The sequence below is a fragment of the Scyliorhinus canicula genome, chromosome 20 (assembly GCF_902713615.1).
Source record: "Scyliorhinus canicula chromosome 20, sScyCan1.1, whole genome shotgun sequence".
Lineage (NCBI taxonomy): Eukaryota > Metazoa > Chordata > Chondrichthyes > Carcharhiniformes > Scyliorhinidae > Scyliorhinus > Scyliorhinus canicula.
This window is the reverse complement of record NC_052165.1, coordinates 2017503-2043463: the sequence shown is the minus strand read 5'-3', so window position 1 is coordinate 2043463 and position 25961 is coordinate 2017503. Positions and strand designations below refer to the sequence as shown.

The 25961-nt window shown below is 46.3% G+C and overlaps 1 protein-coding gene across 3 annotated transcripts in view; it reads right to left on the bottom strand.

The window, feature by feature from the left end:
• Positions 1-25961, bottom strand: part of slc13a4 (solute carrier family 13 member 4) — a 230306-nt gene that overhangs the window by 64937 nt on the left and 139408 nt on the right. For all 3 annotated transcript variants that reach the window (XM_038780533.1, XM_038780531.1, XM_038780532.1), the window contains exon 2: positions 16781-16912. In XM_038780533.1, coding sequence (XP_038636461.1) covers positions 16781-16912 — 132 coding nt within the window. The remainder of the gene's footprint in view (positions 1-16780; positions 16913-25961) is intronic.

Below are 25961 nucleotides of genomic sequence, written 5' to 3'. Positions count from 1 at the left end.
TGACTTCTGGCAGAAGCTCCCAGCTTTAACCATTTTTTAAAAGCTAATTTACAGGATGTGGATGTCACTGGCTAGGCCAGCATTTATTGCCCATCCCTAATTGCCCTTCAGAAGGTGATAGTGAACTGTCTTCTTGAACCGCTGCAGTCCCTGAGGTGTACGTACACCCACAGTGCTGTTAGGGAGGGAGTTCTAGAATTCTGACCCAGCAACAGTGAAGGAACATAGAACAGGCCCTTCGGCCGACGATGTTGTGATGAACTTTTGTTCTAGTTTAATCATAGTGTCCAAAATTCTATGATAATCTAAGGGCAATTTCTGATAGCCAATCCACCCAACCTGCACAACTTTAGACTGTGGGAGGAAACCGGAGCACCCGGAGGAAACCCACGCACACACGGGGAGGATGTGCAGACTCCACACAGACAGTGACCCAAATCGGAATCGAACCTGGGACCCTGGAGCTGTGAAGCAATTGTGCTATCCACAATGCTACCGTGCTGCCCTTAAAAACAAATTAATCTACACTCCATTATTCTACCATAATCCATGTACCTATCCAATAGCCGCTTGAAGGTCCCTAATGTTTCCGACTCAACTACTTCCACAGGCAGTGCATTCCATGCCCCCACTATTCTCTGGGTAAAGAACCTACTTCTGACATTCCCCCTATATCTTCCACCATTCACCTTAAATTTATGTCCCCTTGTAATGGTTTGTTCCACCCGGGGAAAAAGTCTCTGACTGTCTACTCTATCTATTCCCCTGATCATCTTATAAACCTCTATCAAGTCACCCCTCATCCTTCTCCGTTCTAATGAGAAAAGGCCTAGCACCCTCAACCTTTCCTCGTAAGACCTACTCTCTATTCCAGGCAACATCCTGGTAAATCTCCTTTGCACCTTTTCCAAAGCTTCCACATCCTTCCTAAAATGAACAGCCGATATATTTCCCAGTCAGGGTGGTGAGTGACTTGGAGGGGAACCTCCAGGTGGTGGGGTTCCCAGGTGTCTGCTGCTCTTGTCCTTCTATGTGGTAGGGGTCATGGGTTTGGAAGGTGTTGCCTGAGGAGCCTTGGTGAGTTGTAGATGGTACACACGGCTGCCACTGTGTCGGCGGTGGAAGGATTGAATGTTTGTGGAAGGGGGAACCATCAAGCAGACTGTTTTGTCCTGGATGGTGTTGAACCTCTTGATGTACCATCAATTGAACGCGAGACGAGTTGCTAAACAAAAGTATGGCTTTAATCTACTAGATGTGAGCCCTGCGGTCGATTACAGTAGGACAACCGCCGGGAATACTGGGTATTTATACCCCGCCCTGGAGGCGGGGTTAACTCAGCCTCTCGACCAATCGGGGAGCTGTCACATGACTGGTCTCAACCAACTGGTCGAGAGGCACGTGACCAACCAGGGCCAATGGTAAGCCGGTGTTCTGCACCAATAGCAGGCAGCTATGCTAATCATACCACCACACCTCTTCAGTGTTGTTAGAGCTGCGCTCATCCAGGCAAGTGGAGAGTATTCCATCATACTCCTGACTTGTACTTGGTATGAGAATGGTGTACAGGCTTTGGGGAGTGAGTTACTCGCCACAGGATTCCCAGCCTCTGACCTGCTCTGGTAGCCGCAGCATTAATCTGCCTGGTCCAGTTCAGTTTCTGATAAATGGTAACCCCCAGGATATTGATTCCATGCTTGAGAACAGGATGAAACAAAATTCCATTCCGCTAGGAATGGTCACACGGGCACAAAGCCATTGTCAATCTGGCTGCCATATCGTGTATTGCAGAAAGATCCCCCTTCTTTAATACAGGTACTGCAATATGCTGACACTTTCCTATGAATTTTAGTGAAGTTATTTGACACACTCCGAATCATTCTGTGAAAAAGTTAGTGGTTGAAGTTCAAACTCCCTCCCTTTTACCTCACAGTGCTCAAATGTCAGCTCATTAGCAAAGAGGTGAATGTAACCTATCCCACAGTTCACAGACATCAGACCAGTATCTGCAGTCTCACCCTCTCAATGATCACTTCTCTCCCAGTAAGGAGAGTTGCCTCTTTGCTGGGTGAGTATCTCACCCCTCAGAATGCACTTTTCTTTATTTAGTCACAGTTCAGTGTACGTGTTAATTGCTGAGCAGACATCGATGTGACTTTAAAGAGGGAACTTTAGCCCTGTCTCTGACGCATTGATCAACGAAATGGAGTTACAAATTGACTTTTACCACTTGAGGGATTTTATTTACAATTCAGTTTTATTTAAAAAGTAACATTTTAAGTGTGACGATGTGCTCTCCATGGGTTGTGACAGAGCCAACATGTTTGCCCATTGGCCTCCATGGCAGAATGCCAATGGGGAAATCTCAAGCAAAGAGCAGGGTATTTTCCACAAGGGTAAGAAAGATCAATGACAGAGAATCCCGCTGCCGGCGAGGGCAAGCTGCCCAGGAAAACCCGGCAGGCAGGAACAGAGAATCCCGCTGCCAGCGAGGGCAAGCTGCCCAGGAAAACCCGGCTGGCAAGACGGAGAATCCCGCTGCCGGCGAGGGCAAGCTGCTCAGGAAAACCCGGCAGGCAGGAACAGAGAATCCCGCTGCCGGCGAGGGCAAGCTGCCCAGGAATCCCGGCTGGTGAGACGGAGAATCCCGCTGCCGGCGAGGGCAAGCTGCCCAGGAATCCCGGCTGGTGAGACGGAGAATCCCGCTGCCAGCGAGGGCAAGCTGCCCAGGAAAACCCGGCAGGCGGGAACAGAGAATCCCGCTGCCGGCGAGGGCAAGCTGCCCAGGAATCCCGGCTGGTGAGACGGAGAATCCCGCTGCCGGCGAGGGCAAGCTGCCCAGGAATACCCGGCTGGCGGGAACAGAGAATCCCACTGCCGGCGAGGGCAAGCTGCCCAGGAATCCCGGCTGGTGAGACGGAGAATCCCGCTGCCAGCGAGGGCAAGCTGCCCAGGAATCCCGGCTGGAAAGACGGAGAATCCCGCTGCCGGCGAGGACAAGCTGCCCAAGAATCCCGGCTGACGAGACGGAGAATCCCGCTGCCGGCGAGGGCAAGCTGCCCAGGAAAACCCGGCTGGCGAGACGGAGAATCCCACTGCCGGCGACGGCAAGCTGCTCAGGAATCCCGTCTGGCAGGAAACAGAGAATCCCACTGCCGGCGACGGCAAGCTGCTCAGGAAAACCCGGCTGGCAGGAACAGAGAATCCCGCCCCCTTGGTATTGAAATAATTGCAATGTTGTGAACTTGGATTGCTCACTTCCACATGAAGGATACTAGTTAAAGTTAGGGCTGGTGAATTTAGGAGTCAGTGAATTTTTAACATGCGATATGATAATTACTGCTGCTTTGGAGTTTTAAAATCATAACTTTTTTTAACATTTTATTTGTCTCTTGTGTCTCCCTCTATTAATTCCAGTTGTATTTCCCAATATTTATTTCATATATGTAGAGGGGCACGGTAGCACAGTGGTTAACACAGCTGCTTCAGAGCTCCAGGGTCCCAGATTCGATTCCCAGCTGAGTCCCTGTCTGTGTGGAGTCTGCACATTCTCCCCGTGTCTGCGTGGGTTTCCTTCGGGTGCTCCGGATTCCTCGCACAGTCCAGAGAGGTGCAGGTTAGATGGATTGGCCGTGATAAATTGCCCCTTAGTGTCCAAAAAGGTTGGGTGGGGTTACTGGGTAACCGGGATATGGTGGAGAGGTGCGTTTAGGTAGGGTGCTCTTTCGAAGAGTAGGTGCAGACTCGATGGGCCGAATGGCCTCCTTCTGCACTGTAAATTCTATGATTCTGTACTTGATTAAATCTAATGTCTAGCCTGTGTTTCATACTCATGTTTCAGACTCTGCGTGGCTCAATGAGGAATGAGGCACACTTGCCCAAAATGGCCACTGATTCCCTGTTTTGCTGGGGGCCAGCAGGGAGGCAGTGTAGAGCACCTGGCTCTAGCTGCCGGTACACCCCAGAGAATTGCTGGGTCCGTGACCACGCATGCGCACGGTGGCGGCCTGCAAAATAGCCCCTCCCTTCGGCCGACTCGAGCACCCTGGACTACCCCACCACAGTGCTCCCAGCCCGAAAAATGGCCCCCTAACCGCAGATCAGCCCTCCCCTGACTGTGGCAGCGCTGTACTGAGTCCGTAACCGCCACACTGAGTTCCCGACAGATGAGACCATGAGAGACCCACTTCGTCCGTCAGGGGCGGAGCATCGGGAGGTGGGGCCTCAGGCAATGGCCTAAGGCTGTCGATACGTGGTCCAGTCCCACAGGTGTCCGACAGAGGATGTTGTGCCCAATCTGATACCTGATTAGAGTAGGTGTCTATTCTCAAGCCCATGAAAACTCTGTGGGAAGTTGCTTGTTCAGTGAACACTGAGCTTTGTTCCTTTGTCAATGATTGCAACATTTCAACCTGAGTGAAGGGTCTTGATTTAAATGCATTCCTTCTTGAGGTCAGTACACCTACCATTGAATCCTCCTAGACCCGAATGAACTGATCTGCGCACATGTGGATACAGACACAAAAGCTTGTTCATTCACACACGGCAGCACGGTAGCATTGTGGATAGCACATTTGCTTCACAGCTCCAGGTCCCAGGTTCGATTCCAGCTTGGGTCACTGTGTGGAGTCTGCACATCCTCCCCGTGTGTGCGTGGGTTTCCTCCGGGTGCTCCGGTTTCCCCCCCACAGTCCAAAGATGTGCAGGTTAGGTGGATTGGCCATGATAAATTGCCCTTAGTGTCCAAAATTGCCCTTAGTGTTGGGTGGGGTTACTGGGTTATGGGGATAGGGTGGAGGTGTTGACCTTGGGTAGGATACTCTTTCCAAGAGCCGGTGCAGACTCAATGGGCCGAATGGCCTCCTTCTGCATTCTATGATATCTATGATTTGTTCGCTCGTGTTCATAAAGACACAATTGTGCCTCTTAGTGTCTGTCCACTTTGTTGAAACCCTGAAACACAGGCAGTTAATTGTGAAAATCCTTTTCCTCTTATGGCTACCACACTCTGTTCATGTTTCACTTTCCAAATAGACAGAGAAAGCTGATAGTTAGTCAGTGTGAAGGGTTGGCAGGAATGCCTGTCTGTTCCCAAAGTAGCACTGTTACTGCAACGCACCCGTAACAGAAAATCACAACTTCTCTTTCAAAGGTGTTCAACAATGCAATGGGCAGAAAATACAAACCTCACATTTTGTATGATTCCCTTTTATCAGAAGCAAGTATATATAAACCTTTCCTGTTCTGAGAGGGCAGAGCAGTATCTCCCAGTCAAGTAAACCCATTTCTCACACAAATGCCTGTCTGATCACCAAGCTCACACCAACCTTCCTGTTCATGTGGGTGCCTTTAAGACCAATATTTTCCTAACTTTCTTTGGTTTTGTTTTGCTGGTTCTGCTTCCAGCAGCACTTGCCAAGTTTCGCTGATCACTCTGAACAAAGGGCCCTCCAGTAACACATGTTTTAAATGCTGCTTCTGTAACTAAGTCTCAGCTGCCTCAGTATGAGGAAGCTGGCCAGACGCCCATTCCAAGGCCCTTGACATCATCAAGCACAATGTCCTATCTGGCGTCAGATTGCTGCTTGCCTCATACTGAATGAATGAGACTGTCAACTACTGGAATATGGGTGGGGGGGGGGGGGGGGGGGGGGGCTGCTGCTACCCTAAAAGGGGGCTGTTGGGCGGCAAAGAAGTTGATTTAATAAGACAAATCCAGCTTCTGCCATAATAGAGACTTTCCACGTTGGCGACTGAGGAATATCACAGCAGGTTAATATTTGTGTGACCGCTCCATGCCAAGGTAATTACAGCCTTTTAGAAATACCACGTGTACCTTATCACACTATGGGCGAGCAAAGCAGCACTTAATTAAAATCAAGCTTAGGTAGTTAGCGTTGTGAATCAATTGGAAACATGGAAAATGGTGGGTAGAGCTGAGTATGTGAACTATTGCAAAGAATGAAACAGTGGATAATTAATATTGGACGGGTTATATACAATTTGGTGATTCTGCCATTTTAAAGGCACTAGAGCAGCAACTTCTATTGCCTGGGAGAAGAAGGGGGACAGGAGAATGGAAGCACTAGCATCTGAAGGTTGCCCTCCAAGTCACACATCGTCATGACATAGAAACATACCACTGTTCCGTCATCACCATTGAATTAAAATCCTGGCACATTGCCTGCCTAACGACACCATCAGAGCACCTACTGGACTTCCACCTCTTCAAGGGTAATTAATAACAATCTAATAATCTTTATTGTCACAAGTCGGCTTACATTAACACTGCACTGAAGTTACTGTGAAAAATCCCCTCGTCGCCACATTCCGGCGCCTGTTCGGGTACACAGAGGGAGAATTCAGAACGTCCAATCCACCTAACCTGCACATCTTTGGACTGTGGGAGGAAACCGGAGCACCCGGAGGAAACTCACACAGACACGAGGAGAACGCGCAGATTCCGCACAGACAGTGACCCAAACCGGGAATTGAACCTGGATTCCTGGCTCTGTGAAGCAACAGTGCTAATCACTGTGCTACCCATTAGAGATCTGTCTGCCTATTAGCAATGGACAATAAATACTGCCTTGCCAGTTGTTAACAATTTTGAGAAAAGGCAATAAATCGGTCATTAAAGTTGTCTGTCATTTCATATATCACTGCTCATTTACAGGATGAATCCTTTGCACTACCATCTGTTTCTGGGAATTTGATATTTTCAAAAGGGGTGAGGCACGGGTGGCCGTCCTTTGGATGCATCTCTCCTGGCTGTTAAAAATCCGTTTGGAAATGGAGTGGGGTGGGGGTGGGAGGGGTGGGATGGGTTCAGATGTTGTGAAAGTAGCTTACTGAGCTTTGCAAAGAAGCGTGTCAAAGTGGCTCAGTGGGCACATGCCTGGTCTGACATGGTGTGAAGCATAGAAATGGGCTGGGATTTCCCAGCCCTGACCACCCCCAGCACCATCTTCCAGTCCCAATGTGAATGGAGATTTCAGCAGCTTGCCGGCCCTGCCTTGGGGCTTGGGTCCCAGTAATAGGGACCGATCAACGACTTCAATAATGGTTTGTGCCAAGTCTTGATTCCAGCTGGGCAATAATGTAAGTGTTCAAACTGGCTTCAAATCCAGGGGAAAGTAAATTAGCTGGGGGTCCATCTCCTGTTCATTATCCAGTAATTACTCCTCTAATGTTAACTTCTGTGAATGTCAAATCAACTCGGTGACAGTGTCCTCACTGCCAAAGCTGAGCAAGGAGGATTGCTCCAAAGGGAAAGAATCAGACTACCAGTTAATCATATCCCAGGAGAAAACAGGAAGGAAAGAGAAATAAAACCAAAGGTGGCGAGGGCTGATTCGTTGTTTTGGGTAAGACTGCTATTTATAATCAGAAGCATCATGACACAGGCGTTGGGGATGAAGCATAAAACTCCAAGACTCTCCTCTAAATAGCATTTCCAAGAATGTTACTGTAAATTATAATGTAGCCTGCAGCATGTGCCTCACATTTCAGATGCCTCAAGGAACTCTGACACCAATCTGGAAACCCAGGAAGGCAGATTGAAAATGACTGAGTCAGGTAGATTTTAAAAAGCTGAGCTTCAGATTTGCTTCCTTGAACTTTGGCTAATAAATGTTGGAACAAATCCTGAGAAGTCAAATGAACGAGTCAGCATATGACATAAGACCCATTTTGAATAATCTTTACCCCTTCATTATAATACCATTATAAAATTGTTATTCGGCATCACTGAGCTTTAAATTGAAGACAGGAATTAAAGGAACTCGCTTCAATATTTACAGGCACTTCTGAAACCTATCTTCATCAAAAAAAACTGGACAAAAAACATTTCCCATTGTTGTTGGGAGAAACTATACAGCGCAGGTATCAGCCGCTGTCCTAAAAAATGCCGGTTAACCGGTGTCTACACCAAAGCTGCAGTCTCTGTGAGGTCATTGTTTCAATTATCAGTCTCTGAGATTGTTTTGTTTTGCACTGTGTCTTTTATTTAAGGTACAATGAAAGGTGTCCTCGTGATCGGCTCGGAGGTTTGCCTTACTACAAACCTGGATGGCTTGATTGTTAGAGATTAAAGGATAACCAGATTGTTTGGCAGGCAAGAAGGTGCTAAACAAGCGGTCGTAGATCTTGTCCTGTGTAATGAGACAGGATTGATTCATGATCTCATAGTTAGGGATCCTCTCGGAAGGACCGATCACAATATGGTGGAATTTAAAATACAGATGGAGGGTGAGAAAGTAAAATCAAATACTAGTGTTTTGTGTTTAAACAAGGAGATTACAAGGGGATGAGAGAAGAACTAGCTAAGGTAGACTGGGAGCAAAGACTTTATGGTGGAACAGTTGAGGAACAGTGGAGAACCTTCCAAGCGATTTTTCACAGTGCTCAGCAAAGGTTATACAACAAAAAGGAAGGACGGAAGAAAGAGGGAAAATCGACCATGGATATCTAAGGAATAAGGGAGAGTATCAAATTGAAGGAAAAAGCATATAAAGCGGCAAAGATTGCTGGGAGATTAGAGGACTGGGAAATCTTTAGGGGGCAACAGAAAGCTACTAAAAAAGCCGTAAAGAAGAGTAAGATAGAGTATGAGAGTAAACTTGCTCAAATATAAAACAGACAGTAAAAGTTTTACAATATATAAGACAAAAAAGAGTGGCTAAGGTAATATTGGTCCTTTAGAGGATGAGAAGGGAGTTTTAATAATGGGAAATGAGGAAATGGCTGAGGAACTGAACAGGTTTTTTGGGTCGGTCTTCACAGTGGAAGACACAAATAACATGCCAGTGACTGATAGAAATGAGGCTATGACAGGTGAGGACCTTGAGAGGATTGTTATCACTAAGGAGGGAGTGATGGGCAAGCTAATGGGGCTAAAGGTAGACACGTCTCCTGGCCCTGATGGAATGCATCCCAGAGTGCTAAAAGAGATGGCTAAGGAAATTGCAGATGCACTAGTGATAATTTACCGAAATTCACTCAACTCTGGGGTGGTCCCGGTGGATTGGAAATTAGCAAACGTGACGCCACTGTTTAAAAAAGGAGGTAGGCAGAAAGCAGGAAATTATAGGCCAGTGAGCTTAACTTCGGTAGTAGGGAAGATGCTGGAATCTATCATCAAGGAAGAAATTGCGAGGCATCTGGATAGAAATTGTCCCATTGGGCAGACGCAGCATGGGTTCGTAAAGGGCAGGTCGTGCCTAACTAATTTAGTGGAATTTTTTGAGGACATTACCAGTGCAGTAGATAACGGGGAGCCGATGGATGTGGTATATCTGGATTTCCAGAAAGCCTTTGACAAGGTGCCACACAAAAGGTTGCTGCATAAGATAAAGATGCATGGCATTAAGGGTAAAGTAGTAGCATGGATAGAGGATTGGTTAATTAATAGAAAGCAAAGAGTTGGGATAAATGGGTGTTTCTCTGGTTGGCAATCAGTAGCTAGTGGTGTCCCTCAGGGATCCGTGTTGGGCCCACAATTGTTCACAATTTACATAGATGATTTGGAGTTGGGGACCAAGGGCAATGTGTCCAAGTTTGCAGATGACACTAAGATGAGTGGTAAAGCGAAAAGTGCAGAGGATACTGGAAGTCTGCAGAGGGATTTGGATAGGTTAAGTGAATGGGCTCGGATCTGGCAGATGGAATACAATGTTGACAAATGTGAGGTTATCCATTTTGGTAGGAATAACAGCAAACGGGATTATTATTTAAACGATAAAATATTAAAGCATGCCGCTGTTCAGAGAGACTTGGGTGTGCTAGTGCATGAGTCACAGAAGGTTGGTTTACAAGTGCAACAGGTGATTAAGAAGGCAAATGGAATTTTGTCCTTCATTGCTAGAGGGATGGAGTTTAAGACTAGGGAGGTTATGTTGCAATTGTATAAGGTGTTAGTGCGGCCACACCTGGAGTATTGTGTTCAGTTTTGGTCTCCTTACTTGAGAAAGGATGTACTGGCGCTGGAGGGTGTGCAGAGGAGATTCACTAGGTTAATCCCAGAGCTGAAGGGGTTGGATTATGAGGAGAGGTTGAGTAGACTGGGACTGTACTCGTTGGAATTTAGAAGGATGAGGGGGGATCTTATAGAAACATTTAAATTATGAAGGGAATAGATAGGATAGATGCGGGCAGGTTGTTTCCACTGGCGGGTGACAGCAGAACTAGGGGACATAGCCTCAAAATAAGGGGAAGTAGATTTAGGACTGAGTTTAGGAGGAACTTCTTCACCCAAAGAGTTGTGAATCTATGGAATTCCTTGCCAGTGAAGCAGTTGAGGCTCCTTCATTACATGTTTTAAGGTAAAGATAGATAGTTTTTTTGAAGAATAAAGGGATTAAGGGTTATGGTGTTCGGGCCGGAAAGTGGAGCTGAGTCCACAAAAGATCAGCCATGATCTAATTGAATGGCGGAGCAGGCTCGAGGGACCAGATGGCCTACTCCTGCTCCTAGTTCTTATGTTCTTAAAAGTGGATAGACTAGTCTTGAAAGTCCCAGAAAAGCATTGAGAATGTCAGGTGGTAAATAAGTATGCTTCAAACTGTTCGTATAATTCCATGATAGAGTTGGAGTATAAAGAATAACAAATCATCACTTCCATCTGGATAATTCATATCGGCATGTGATTGGCTTTGAGATGGGAATGATACAGAGGAAGTCATTGTGATATTGCGTTAGAGGCTTTTCTAAAATATCACTGGATATCACAGACAGGTTTGTTTTGGTAGACTCTGTATCAAATTCAAGGGTAGTTTAAACATGGCTCAAAGATTTAAAAGCTTTAGCTAGAGGGGGGAAGTTTCCAGGAAAACTTACACTGTGAAGGACAATTCTGAAATGAAAAGTTTCCAGGTTGGGAAAGAAGATCAAAAGTAAACCCTCGAGTGCTAATAATCATTTTGGACTGATTGTGGGAGAATTGACTGTCTAGTTAAAAGATAGTGCTAAATATTACAGTATTTTTTCACTTATCATTGAAGCAAAAAGAGAAATGTCTGTTCTGTGGTTTAAAGTATAAGTTACCTACAAAATAGTGTTTAGCCATCACAGTAACACATTGTAGGAAAGTTTGGATACCTCTTCTTTTTTTGCCTGCTCTGGTAAACCATAAAAACTTCAATAGCCCCATCTTTGAAGATGGGCAGAGGTAATGTTTTCACCCTTGTTTTCAGGTCTGTTTATCTGTAAATAATCTGAAAAAAAATGGACTGTTTTCAACAATTGTGGGTACACAGCTAGAGTACAGCCCAAGGAGGAACTGATTAGTTATTGATCATGATGCTGATCCAGATCCTGGAAGTTTTAAAGGGTCTGTTAACATTGAGAGATAGGGTGAATTGACTTTATTTTAGGATGTTGTGGATTGTCTCAACTGCTGTGGTGGAATTGGTCACGGCTGTCAAAATGCGGGCCGAGTTTTTTAGAGTAGGTTGTTTGATATGGACTGGCCTGAAACCTCAGCAAAATGAAGCTCTTAATAATAAAATATAGTAAGGAGTCTGACAACACCAGGTTAAAGTCCAAAAGGTTTGTTTCAAACACTAGCTTTCGGAGCACTGCTCCTTCCTCAGGTGAATCAGTGCTCCGAAAGCTAATGTTTCAAACAAACCTGTTGGACTTTAACCTGGTGTTGTAAGACTTCTTACTGTGCTCACCCCAGTCCAACGCCGGCATCTCCACATCATAATAATCAAAGATTATCATAGAATTTACAGTGCAAAAGGAGGCCACCTGGCCCATCGAGTCTGCACCGGCTCTTGGAAAGAGCACCCGACCCAAGGTCAACACCTCCACCCTATCCCCATAACCCAGTAACCCCACCCAACACAAAGGGCAATTTATCATGGCCAATCCACCCAACCTGCACATCTTTGGACTGTGGGGAGGAAACCGGAGCACCGGAGGAAACCCACGCACACACGGGGAGAACGTGCAGACTCCGCACAGACAGTGAGCCAAGCCGGAATCAACCTGGGGACCCTGAAGCTGTGAAGCAATTGTGCTATCCACAATGCTACCGTTACTGCCCAATAATATAAAATATATATTCTCCTGCTTTGTAGTTACAGAGCATGAACTGCACAGCGAAATCTTCAAGGGAAAACTGTAAATGGTAATAATGTTGAGTTAATGCAGTATGGTGGAGATTTTCATTTTTACTCCATTTTACAGAGCTGATTAACATAACCCCTGCAACTGGTTATTTCCTATTTTATGCTGAGTGACAGTTAATCCTGAACCGATAATTTCACATACATCAGTTCATTTGTTCACATATCCAATTAAACTAATGGAAACACATCATATTACGAGGAATGTGTGTTCACATTATTGTGCAAATAAGAATGTATTCATTTCTTTTATTAATGAAATAATTGCTTTAATACTAATCATTTAAACTAAACTCTGAAGCCTGAATGATACTGGCTTAACAGCAATTTGTATCAAAAGTATTCCTGGTACCTCAGACCCACAGGCAGGACGGAGGAAAATGGGTCCACAGTTTTAAACTGTTTGGCATTAAATGGTAATCCTCACCTCTGATTGGGCTTATTATAGTTTGATTTGAATAGAAGTTAGTTAAGACATAAATTAGTTATCTTATCCAAACAGAAAATATCATACTGCAAATAATTTGTGGCATGACCCTGCAGTTGGGAGTTATCAGGTTCAGATGTACGTTGCAGTTTACAGAAGAACTCAAAAGCTAAAAGTGTTCAGGTTTTGCAGTCAGTGCATGACACCACGAGCATTTCACAGTCTGTAACTCACTCCTACGCAACAGAAATTCACTATATCATTGTTTCAAGCACCTAAAATATTACATTCATAAGCAGCTTAACATACAAAGAAGTGATTGTGGCCTTATCCTTGTTATACACACATACACACCTAGGACTTTCCACAGCCTGCCCATCTTGTACAGGGCACAAGTCAGGAGTGTGATGGAAATACCCTCCATTTGAGTGGAGTCATATAGTTTTCACAACATTCAAGAAGCTCAACAGCATCCAGGACAAAGAAGCCAGCTTGGCTGGTACTGCATTTATCATCCTCACTATTAACTCCCTCCACCACGGACATACGGTTGCAGCAGCCTGTACCATTTATATGATCCACTTACAACAACTCACCAACATGCAACTTAGACTAATTAGAAGAACACAGGCAGCAGATGCATGGGACACCGTCACTGGCAATTTTCCCTCAAAGTTGCACACCATCCTGGAAACGTATCACTTTCATAATGCTGGAAATCGCTAGCCAACAGCACTGTGGAAATCACTCCAACACATGGCCTGGAGTGGTTCAAGATAATGCCTCATCGCCACCTTCTCAAAAGCAGTGGGGTGAGGCAATAAATGTTAGTCATATCAGCGACATCCACATTCCATGAAGTAATTAAAAAATAAAGACATTTGTTCAGGGTGGGAAGTCAGCAATTAATTCGTAACCAAGACACAATGGCCATTGGAGATTGTGATTGTCAAATTCATATTAAATCTCAGTTTTTATCTGGCTCCAATGCTGAAGCTTAAATCAATCAGTGTGTGCACCCAACCATTACTGCTCAAAGCCTTGTCTGTTTCTGGAGTCAGTCCTTTTTTAAATAATGTGAACTCATTTGCTGAAGCAATTCAATTTTTGTTCAAAACATAACCACAGAAATGCTGAACTTGAAGAGATTTTAACACCTGCTTATGGAAAGACCAGTAATCCATAGTTTTTCAAATGTTGGAGCAAGTTAACCATTGAAGCCTTAGAATCCTTACATTGCAGAAAGAGGCTATTTGGCGATTGAGTCTGCACAGACCCTCCAAAAGTGCACCCTGCCTCGGCCCACTCCCCTGCTCTATCCTCATAATCCCATCTAACCTGCACATCTTTGGACACTAAGGGCAATTTCACATGGCCAATCCACCTAACCTGTACATCTTTGGTCTGCGGGAGGAAACCGGAGCACCCGGAGGAAACCCACACAATCATCCAAGGCCGGAATTGAACCCGGTTCCCTGGCGCTGTGAGGCAGTAGTGCTAACCACTGTGCCACCATGCCATTCAAGTGGATGGAGATCCTGTTGTTCTTGCACCACCAACAACTCTTCAGACTCACTCTTCACATTCTTGAGATGTTTCTTTGATGGTGTTTTGCAGATATTCATCTGGTTTTAAGAGGAGTATCTCTGACTGTGTTAGGAGTTTTCCTACAAAGTAAACCTGAGTGGTACCACTCAACGGAACTGCAGGCAGTTCTATAAGATGTTTAATGAATCTTTGGGTGCACTGAGTTAGGAGGCACTGTCACAATATATAAAATATACACTTTAACTTCCCAGTAATCTAGTCTTACAGCATTTTCAATGTTCCCCTTGGGCAGTCTGTATGCTGCAGGTGGCCTTTGTAACAGTTTACTTAATCTGCAAATATTCCTTCTCTATCATTTTTCTATGTTACTCCCCTTCCTTCCATAATCCGTGCGTTATGTCCTTTAGGGAAGGAAATCTGCCGTCCTTACCCGGTCTGGCCTACATGTGACTCCAAACCCACAGCAATGTGGTTGACTCTTAACTGCCTCCTCAAGGCCAATTAGGGATGGGCATAAATTCTGGCACAGCCTGCGACGCACACATCCCATGAACAAATGTTTTTAAAAAAATTATGCTTTGTTCTCCACTTATACTCACCGTGGGAGGCACATAGTCACATGACCATCACTGTTTCTGCTCATGGTGACATCAAATTGTTGCCTGTCTGGGGACGTATTTGCTGGAAACGTTCACAAAACAAAAGGGAAAGAAGCCAGAAACCAAGAGCTCCCTAACCAATTGCTTTTAACCTTCTTTGACAACAGAGATTGAAGGCAAAGAGGCCATAATGAGCAGAAACCAAGGTCCAGCTTGGCCCAACCATAGTTTGAATAAAGGAAATATCCACACATCTATTAATTGGAGAACTGTATCTGACTCTTCGCTTTCTCTGGATCGCCCACAAGAACAAGCAAAGATCCAGAGTTAACTTGAAACTGGACAGGGGGCAGCACGGTAGCGCAGTTTTGCATTGCTGCCTCACAGCGCTGAGGTCCCAGGTTCGATCCCGGCTCTGGGTCACTGTCTGTGTGGAGTTTGCACATTCTTCCTGTGTTTGCTGAGTTTCGCCTCCACAACCCAAGATGTGCAGATTAGGTGGATTGGCCACGCTAAATGAATTGGGGACTCTAAATTTATAAAATAAAAGAAACTGGACAGGGGATCTGGACAGTCGGGTGAAGCAGAGAGTAAATGTGGGTAGCAGTAAGTAGCTTTTGTGAGGAGCAGCGAAAGGAGTCCACACTGAGTTGCAGAGAAAAACAAAGCCTATTTTATTTGACACGTTAACTATTATATACGGAAGGGCAGCACGGTGGCCTAGTGGTTAGCACAGCCGCCTCACGGCGCTGAGGTCCCAGGTTCGATCCCGGCTCTGGGTCACTGTCCGTGTGGAGTTTGCACGTGTCTGCGTGGGTTTCGCCCCCACAACCCAAAGATGTGCAGAGTAGGCGGATTGGCCACGCTAAATTGCCCCTTAATTGGAAAAAATAATTGGCTAATCTAAATTTATTAAAAAAAAAGAAAAAAAAAAGAAAAAAAAAAAACTATTATATACGGCTCCAGTCGTTCCCAACTGGGTCTTCTCTAGTCGGTGCCTGACAGGCCGACTCTATATAAAGACACATGAACTGTGTTAAGGGTCCCCCTTTATCAGGGAACTTGTATTCTGCTAGCTCCACAGGGTAGTGGATCATCCCTACCTCGTGAGACCCATGCGGCTTATAACAAGGAGTGATAAAAGCTGAGGAAAAGGAGTCTGTTATCTTGGGAATCAGTATGAAATTCTCTCTTGCTGATGAAGACAAGGATCCAAATCTCTAAAATACGCTCTTAAAAGATGGATACTTTTGAAGCATGAAGGATTATTGTAGAAATTGGAGATATTGACAGCTTGAAGCAGCAGACAGCTCGAGTGAAGATTCCCACTAATCACTGTGTTGATGTACAGTATCAGAATTTACTCATCCACCTTGAAGCATCTAGAAATTCCGAAGACCTTTATGATGTCTGGTACGGGCAGTAAGGCAGGAGCGGGAAGTCCCATTTTCTAACTTCAAAGTTTGATGGGCAGGAGGGGGGCTGGGATCACTTTTCAGGGGAACTATTCATTTAAATCACAGGCTGAACCCTCCTTTCCTTCTAACCTGCTCCCTACCCACCTGGCCCTCTCCCTAACCCACTCAAACCCTCCCAGCTCAAAAACCTGCTCTTATCTGCTCCGAGGATCCATTGGCCTTGATCTTCTTTTCCGTCTGCAGTCCCAGCAGCAGCTACGCTCGCCCTTCTGGTGCTGCTAGTCTGATTCTAGTCCCTGCCTCTCACTCGTCTGCTCCCTCGGGCTTACGGCTGTGAAATCCTTTCATCGAGCCATCGGTCAACATTGTTTTACCTTCCTCGCTACTCTCAGTGTATCACTCTGACATGGCTCCGTTAGAGATATCTCTATCACAGGACAGTGCCTTTTCTTACTCAACCAACACTTTTCTTTTGAAATGGTGAGAATAATTTTCTGGGGTCGACACACTATCCTGGGGCAATGAATGGAAAGTTAATCACTGCTCATGCCCTGGGTTAAATTGCTTTCATTGGTACTCATTGCACAAATGGAGGAAAATACATGCTTATAATAAATACAGACTGTGAATAATGGATAGATTTAACTATTTTCTTACTTCACTGGCCTTGAGGACTCCAAACAATGGGAAGAGGAAGGCAGGAACCATCGCTGCTGCACCGAGAGGAACAGCCTCAGAAACCCAGTAGACTGCAGTCACTATCAGAACATAGGCACACTGAGCCTCTGGCTGGAAGGCAGAAACAGAGAATTTACTCAATGGGCTTCATCACCGCGGGAATGTTGACACAAACTGTCAATTGGGCAGTGCTTAACGCCGTCACGTTACAGTGCCTCGTCACATATAACCAAATCAAAAATACAATACTGAGGCCCGCAAACCTGAAATAAAAACAGAAAATTCTAGAAATGCTCAGCAGGTGGAAGCAACACCTGTGGAGAGAGGAAAACAGTTAACATTTTGGGTTAATGACTTTAGGGACAGAGAAAGGGCGGTGGGAAGGGAAGAACAGACGAGAAGCTTGTGATAGGGTAGAAGGTGGAAGAGATTAACATGTTTTGGGACACAGAGGCTGGTTTAGCACACGCTGGCTTTTAAAGCAGACCAAGGCAGGCCAGCAGCATGGTTCAATTCCTGTACCAGCCTCCCGAACAGGCGCTGGAATGTGGTGACTAGGGGCTTTTCACAGTAACTTCATTGAAGCCTACTTGCGACAATAAGCAATTTTCATTGGGGCAGCACGGTAGCATAGTGGATAGCACAATCGCTTCACAGCTTCAGGGTCCCAGGTTCGATTCCGGCTTGGGTCACTGTCTGTGCGGAGTCTGCACTTCCTCCCCATGTCTGCGTGGGTTTCCTCCGGGTGCTCCGGTTTCCTCCCACAGTCCAAAGATGTGCAGGTTGGGTGGATTGGCCATGCTAAATTGCCCTTAGTGTCCAAAATTGCCCTTAGTGTTGGGTGGGGTTACTGGGTTATGGGAAAGGGTGGAGGTGTTGACCTTGCAACAAAAGGGGTGATGGGGTGAGGGAAAAGGAGATGTTAATGGGCAAATAAAGAAACAAAATATGGGTTTAGGGAGCAACAGAACCATTACTAGCACCTGCTTTCCAACAATATAGTTATAGATTGTAGAAAAATAAAACATCAGCCTGGACAATCACACTTAGAACCCACATTTAAACAGTGTGCTTTTTCAAAATTTACTCTTTCATGCCGCTGGCAAAGTCAGCATTTGTTGCCCATTCCTAATTGCCCTTGAATTGAGTTCTGGCTGGGCCATGTCAGGGGCATTTATCAGTCAACCAGGTTGTTGTGGGTCTGGGATCACATGTCGGCCAGACCGGGGTAAGGACGGCAGATTTCCTTCCTAAAAGGAGATTACAAAGAACAAAGAAAAGTACAGCACAGGAACAGGCCCTTCGGCCCTCCAAGCCCGCGCCGACCATGCTGCCCGTCTAAACTACAATCTTCTACACTTCCTGGGTCCGTATCCCTCTATCCCCATCCTATTCATGTATTTGTCCAGATGCCCCTTAAATGTCACTATCGTCCCTGCTTCCACCACCTCCTCCGGCAGCCAGTTCCAGGCACCCACTACCCTCTGTGTAAAAAACTTGCCTCGTACATCTCCTCTAAACCTTGCCCCTCGCACCTTAAACCTATGCCCCTTAGTAATTGACCCCTCTACCCTGGGGAAAAAGCCTTTGAGTATCCACTCTGTCTATACCCCTCATAATTTTGTAGACCTCTATCAGGTCGTCCCTCAACCTCCGTCGTTCCAGTGAGAACAAACCGAGTTTATTCAACCGCTCCTCATAGCTAATGCCCTCCATTCCAGGCAACATCCTGGTAAATCTCTTCTGCACCCTCTCTAAAGCCTCCGCATCCTTCTGGTAGTGTGGCGACCAGAATTGAACACTATACTCCAAGAGAGGCCATACTAAGGTTCGATACAGCTGCAACATGACTTGCCAATTCTTATACTCAATGCCCCGGCCAATGAAGGCAAGCATGCCGCATGCCTTCTTGACTACCTTCTCCACCTGTGTTGCCCCTTTCAGTGACCTGTGGACCTGTACACCTAGATCTCTCTGACTGTCAATATTCTTGAGGGTTCTACCATTCACCGTATATTCCCTACCTGCATTAGCCCTTCCAAAATGCATTACCTCACATTTGTCCGGATAAAACTCCATCTGCCAGCTCTCTGCCCAAGACTCCAAACGATCTAAATTCTGCTGTATCCTCTGACAGTCCTCATCGCTATCCGCAATTCCACCAACCTTTGTGTCGTCTGCAAACTTACTAATCAGACCAGTTACATTTTCCTCCAAATCATTTACATATACTATGAATAGCAAAGGTCCCAGCACTGATCCCTGTGGAGCAGGGATCAAATATTGACTGGAAATACTATAGTTCAAGTACTATAGATGGGTCAGTTTTTGTGCAGTGTGTGCAGGAGAGTTTTCTGACACAGTATGTAGACAAGCCAACAAGGGGCAAGGCCACATTGGATTTGGTACTGTGTAATGAACCCGGCCAGGTGTTAGATTTAGATGTAGGTGAGCACTTTGGTGATAGTGAGCACAATTCGGTTATGTTTACTTTAGCAATGGGCAGGGATAGGTATATACCGCAAGGCAAGTATTGTAGCTGGGGGAAAGGCAATTATGATGCTATTCGGCAAGATTTAGGATGTATAGGATGGGGAGGGAAACTGCAGGGGATGGGTACAATCGAAATGTGGAGCTTTTTCAAGGAACAGCTACTGCATGTCCTTGATAAGTATGTACCTGTCAGGCAGGGAGGAAGTTGTCGAGCAAGGGAACCGTGGTTTACTAAGGAAGCTGAAGCACTTGTCAAGAGGAAGAAGAAGGCTTATGTTAGGATGAGACATGAAGGCTCAGTTAGGGCACTTGAGAGTTACAAGTTAGCCAGGAAGGACCTAAAGGGAGAGTTAAGAAGAGCGAGGAGAGGACACGAAAAGTCGTTGGCGGATAGGATCAAGGAAAACCCCAAGGCTTTCTATAGGTATATCAGGAACAAAAGAATGACTAGAGAAAGATTAGGGCCAATCAAGGATAGTAGTGGAAAGTTGTGTGTGGAATCAGAGGAGATAGGGGAAGCGTTAAATGGATATTTTTCGTCAGTGTTTACACTGGAGAAAGACAATGTTGTCGAGGAGAACACTCAGGTTCAATCAACCAGGCTAGATGGAATTGAGGTTCAAAAGGAGGAGGTGTTAGCAATTTTGGAAAATGTAAAAATAGATAAGTCCCCTGGGCGAGATGGGATTTATCCTAGGATTCTCTGGGAAGCCAGGGAGGAGATTGCAGAGCCTTTGTACTTGATCTTTATGTCGTCTCTGTCGACAGGAATAGTGCCGGAAGACTGGAGGATAGCAAATGTTGTCCCCTTGATCAAGAAGGGGAGTAGAGACAACCCTGGTAATTATATACCTGTGAGCCTTACTTCGGTTGTGGGTAAAATGTTGGAAAAGGTTATAGAACATAGAACATAGAACAGTACAGCACAGAACAGGCCCTTCGGCCCTCAATGTTGTGCCGAGCCATGATCACCCTACTCAAACCCACGTATCCACCCTATACCCGTAACCCAACAACCCCCCCCCCCCCTACCTTACTTTATTAGGACACTATGGGCAATTTAGCATGGCCAATCCACCTAACCCGCACATCTTTGGACTGTGGGAGGAAACCGGAGCACCCGGAGGAAACCCACGCACACAGGGGGAGGACGTGCAGACTCCACACAGACAGTGACCCAGCCGGGAATCGAACCTGGGACCCTGGAGCTGTGAAGCATTTATGCTAACCGCCATGCTACCCTGCTGCCCCTAAAGAGACATAAGAGACATAAGAGAGTTATAAGAGACAGGGTTTATAATCATCTTGAAAAGAACAAGTTGATTAGCGATAGTCAACACGGTTTTGTGAAGGGTAGGTCATGCCTCACAAACCTTATTGAGTTTTTTGAGAAGGTGACCAAACAGGTGGATGAGGGTAAAGTGGTTGATGTGGTGTATATGGATTTCAGTAAGGTGTTTGATAAGGTTCCCCACGGTAGGCTATTGCAGAAAATAAGGAAGTATGGGATTGAAGGTGATTTAGCGGTTTGGATCAGTAATTGGCTAGCTGAAAGAAGACAGAGGGTGGTGGTTGATGGCAAATGTTCATCCTGGAGTTCAGTTACTAGTGGTGTACCGCAAGGATCTGTTTTGGGACCACTGCTGTTTGTCATTTTTATAAATGACCTGGAAGAGGGTGTAGAAGGATGGGTTAGTAAATTTGCAGATGACACCAAGGTCGGTGGAGTTGTGGATAGTGCTGAAGGATGTTATAGGATACAGAGGGACATAGATAAGCTGCAGAGCTGGGCTGAGAGGTGGCAGATGGAGTTTAATGCGGATAAGTGTGAGGTGGTTCACTTTGGAAGGAGTAACAGGAATGCAGAGTACTGGGCTAATGGCAAGATTCTTGGTAGTGTAGATGAACAGAGAGATCTCGGCATCCAGGTACATAAATCCCTGAAAGTTGCCACCCAGGTTAATAGGGCTGTTAAGAAGGCATATGGTGTGCTAGCCTTTATCAGTAGGGGGATTAAGTTTCGGAGCCACAAGGCCATGCTGCAGCTGTACATAACTCTGATGCGGCCGCTGCTGGAGTACTGCGTGCAGTTCTGGTCACCACATTATAGGAAGGATGTGGAAGCTTTGGAAAGGGTTCAGAGGAGATTTACTAGGATGTTGCCTGGTATGGAGGGAAGGTCTTACGAGGTAAGGCTCAGGGACTTGAGGTTGTTTTCGTTAGAGAGGAGAAGGCTGAGAGGTGACTTAATAGAGACATATAAGATAGTCAGAGGGTTAGATAGGGTGGACAGTGAGAGTCTCTTTCCTCGGATGGTGATGACCAACACGAGGGGACATAGCTTTAAATTGAGGGGTGGTAGATATAGGACAGATGTCAGAGGCAGTTTCTTTACTCAGAGAGTAGTAGGGGTGTGGAACGCCCTGCCTGCAACAGTAGTAGACGCGCCAACTTTAAGGGCATTTAAGTGGTCACTGGATAGACATATGGATGAAAATGGAATAGTGTAGGTCAGATAGGCTTCAGATGGTTTCACAGGTCGGCGCAACATTGAGGGCCGAAGGGCCCGTACTGCGTTGTAATGTTCTATGTTCTATGTTCTAACACCACTAGTCACAGCCCTCCAATTAGAAAAGCACCCTTCCATTGCTACTCTCTGCCTTCTGTGACCTAACCAGTTCTGTATCCACCTTGCCAGCTCACCCCTGATCCCGTGTGACTTCACCTTTTGTACCAGTCTGCCATGAGGGGCCTTGTCAAAGGCCTTACTGAAGTTCATATAGACAACATCCACTGCCCTACTTGCATCAATCACCTTTGTCACCTCTTCGAAAAACTCTATCAAGTTAGTGAGACACAACCTCCCCTTCACAAAACCATGCTGCCTCTCGCTAATACGTCCATTTGCTTCCTAATGGGAGTAGATCCTGTCTCGAAGAATTCTCTCCAGTAATTTCCCTGCCACTGACATAAGGCCCACCGGCCTGTAGTTCCCTGGATTACCCTTGCTATCCTTCTTAAACAAAGGGACAACATTGGCTATTCAGCAGTCCTCCGGGACATCACCTGAAGACAGTGAGGATCCAAAGATTTCTGTCAAGGCCTCAGCAAATTCCTCTCTTGACTCCTTCAGTATTCTGGGGTAGATCCCATCAGGCCCTAGGGACTTATCTATCTTAATATTTTTCAAGACGCCCAACACCTCGTCTTTTTGGATCTCAATGTGACCCAGGCTATCTACACACCCTTCTCCAGACTCAACATTCACCAATTCCTTCTCTTTGGTGAATACTGATGCAAAGTATTCATTTATTACCTCACCCATTTCCTCTGGCTCCACACATAGATTCCGTTGCCTATCCTTCAGTGGGCCAACCCTTTCCCTGGCTACCCTCTTGCTTTTTATGTACGTGTAGAAAGCCTTGGGATTTTCCTTAACCCTATTTGCCAATAACTTTTCGTGACCCCCTTTTAGCCCTCCTGAGTCCTTGCTTAAATTCCTTCCTACTTTCCTTATATTCCACACAGGCATCGTCTGTTCCCAGCCTTCTAGCCCTGACAAATGCCTCCTTTTTCTTTTTGACGAGGCCTACAATATCTCTCGTTCTCCAAGGTTCCTGAAATTTGCCGTATGTATCCTTCTTCCTCACAGGAACATGCCGGTCCTGAATTCCTTTCAACTGACATTTGAAAACCTCCCACATGTCAGATGTTGATTTACCCTCAAACACCCGCCCCCAATCTCAGTTCCCGCCTAATGTTGTTATAATAAGCCCTCCCCTAATTTAGCACATTCACCCTAGGACCACTCTTATCCTTGTCCACCAGCACTTTAAAGCTTACTGAATTGCTGGAGGGAGGGGGCCGACTGGCTTGGCGTGAATCCTGCCCCCGCCCAAAAACTGGCGCCGGAGTATAGAACATAGATAGAACATAGAACAGTACAGCACAGAACAGGCCCTTTGGCCCTCGATGTTTTGCCGAGCATTGTCCGAAACCAAGATCAAGCTATCCCACTCCCTGTCATTCTGGTGTGCTCCATGTGCCTATCTAATAACTGCTTGAAAGTTCCTAAAGTGTCCGACTCCACTAACACAGTAGGTAGTCCATTCCACACCCTAACCACTCTCTGAGAAAAGAATCTACCTCGGTCATCCCTCCTATATCTCCCACCCTGAACCTTATAGTTATGCCCCCTTGTAACAGCTACATCCACCCGAGGAAATAGTCTCCGAACGTCCACTCTATCTATCCCCCTCATCATCTTATAAACCTCTATTAAGTCGCCTCTCATCCTCCTCTGCTCCAAAGAGAAAAGCCCTAGCTCCCTCAACCTTTCCTCAGAAGACCTATCCTGCAAACCAGGCAGCATCCAGGTAAATCTCCTTTGCACCCTTTCCAATGCTTCCACATCCTTCCTATAATAAGGTGACCAGAACTGCACACAATACTCCAAATGTGGTCTCACCAGGGTCATGTATTGTTGCAGCATAACCCCGCGGCTCTTAAACTCAAGCCCCCTGTTAATAAACGCTAACACACTATCGGCCTTCTTCACGGCTCTATCCACTTGAGTGGCAACCTTCAGAGATCTGTGGACATGAACCCCAAGATCTCTCTGTTCCTCCACATTCCTCAGAACCCTGCTGTTGACCCTGTGATCCGCATTCAAATTTTTTCCACCAAAATGAATCACCTCGCACTTATCAGGGTTAAACCCCATCTGCCATTTTTCAGCCCAGCTCTGCATCCTATCAATGTCTCTTTGCAGCCTACAACAGCCCTCCACCTCATCCACTACTGCACCAATCTTGGTGGCATCAGCAAATTTACTGACCCACCCTTCAGCCCCCTCCTCCAAGTCATTGATAAAAATCATAAATGGCAGAGGACCCAGCACTGATCCCTGTGGTACACCGCTGGTAACTGGTCTCCAGTCTGAAAATTTTCCATCCACCACCACCCTCTGTCTTCTATGTGATAGCCAGTTACTTATCCAATTGGCCAAATTTCCCTCTATCCCACACCTCCTTACTTTCTTCATGAGCCGACCATGGGAAACCTTATCAAACGCCTTACTAAAATCCATGTATACGACATCAACTGCTCTACCTTCATCTACGCACCTAGTAACCTCCTCAAAGAATTCAATCAAATTTGTGAGGCAAGACTTACCCTTCACGAATCTGTGTTGACTATCCCGGATTAAGCTGCATCTTTCCAAATGATCATAAATCCTATCCTTCAGGACCTTTTCCATTAACTTACCGACCACCGAAGTAAGACTAACCGGCCTATAATTACCAGGGTCATTTCTATTCCCTTTCTTGAACAGAGGAACAACATTTGCCACTCTCCAGTCCTCTGGCACTATCCCCGTGGACAGTGAGGACCCAAAGATCAAAGCCAAAGGCTCTGCAATCTCATCCCTTGCCTCCCAAAGAATCCTTGGATATATCCCATCTGGCCCAGGGGACTTGTCGACATCAGGTTTTTCAAAATTGCTAATACATCCTTCCTCAGAACATCTACCTCCTCTAGCCTACCCGCCTGTATCACACTCTCATCCTCAAAAACATGGCCCCTCTCCTTGGTGAACACTGAAGAAAAGTATTCATTCAACGCCTCTCCTATTTCTTCTGACTCCATGCACAAGTTCCCACTACTGTCCTTGACCGGCCCTACCCTCACCCTGGTCGTTCTTTTATTTCTCACATAAGAGTAAAAAGCCTTGGGCTTTTCCTTGATCCGACCCACCAAGGAATTCTAATGCCCCTCTTGTCGGCCGATCCACATACTGTGTCAGGAAACCCTCCTGCACACACTGTACAAAAACCGCCCCATCCGAACTGTTCGACTTATAGAGGTTCCAATCAATATTTGGAAAGTTAAAGTCACCCATGACAACTACCCTGAGACCTCCACACCTATCCATAATCTGTTTTGCAATTTCTTCCTCCATATCTCTTACTATTTGGGGGTCTATAGAAAACTCCTAACAACGTGACCGCTCCTTTCCTATTTCTAACTTCAGCCCATATTACCTCAGTATGCAGATCCCCTTCGAACTGCCTTTCTGCAGCCGTTAAACTATCCTTGATTAACAATGCTACTCCTCCACCTCTTTTACCACCTTCCCTACTCTTACTGAAACATCTATACCCCGGAACTTCCAACAACCATTCCTGTCCCTGTTCTAACCGGGGGCTGGATTCTCCGTAGGCCTTCGTAACGCGGGTTGCCTGCGAAAAAAATCGGTGCGCATGACTCCGGCGTCCGGGCCTTCTTTTAAGCTGGCAATCTCCGTTCCCGGAGGGGCCAGCAGCTGACTGACGCGATACGCGTCAGTTTCACCAGCTGCGGAAGTGGTGAGACCCGGCGTTTTTTGGAGGAGGAGGCGAGACAGACCCGGCATTTTGGGGGGGGTGAGACCCGGCATTTTGGGGGGGGGTGAGACCCGGCATTTTGGGGGGGGGGTTGAGACCCGGCATTTCGGGGGGGGGGGGGGGGTTGAGACCCGGCATTTTGGGGGGGGGGTGGAGACCCGGCATTTTGGGGGGGGGGGGTGGAGACCCGGCATTTTGGGGGGGGGGGTGGAGACCCGGCATTTTGGGGGGGGGGGTGTGAGACCCGGCATTTTGGGGGTGGGGTGGTGGGGGGGGTGAGA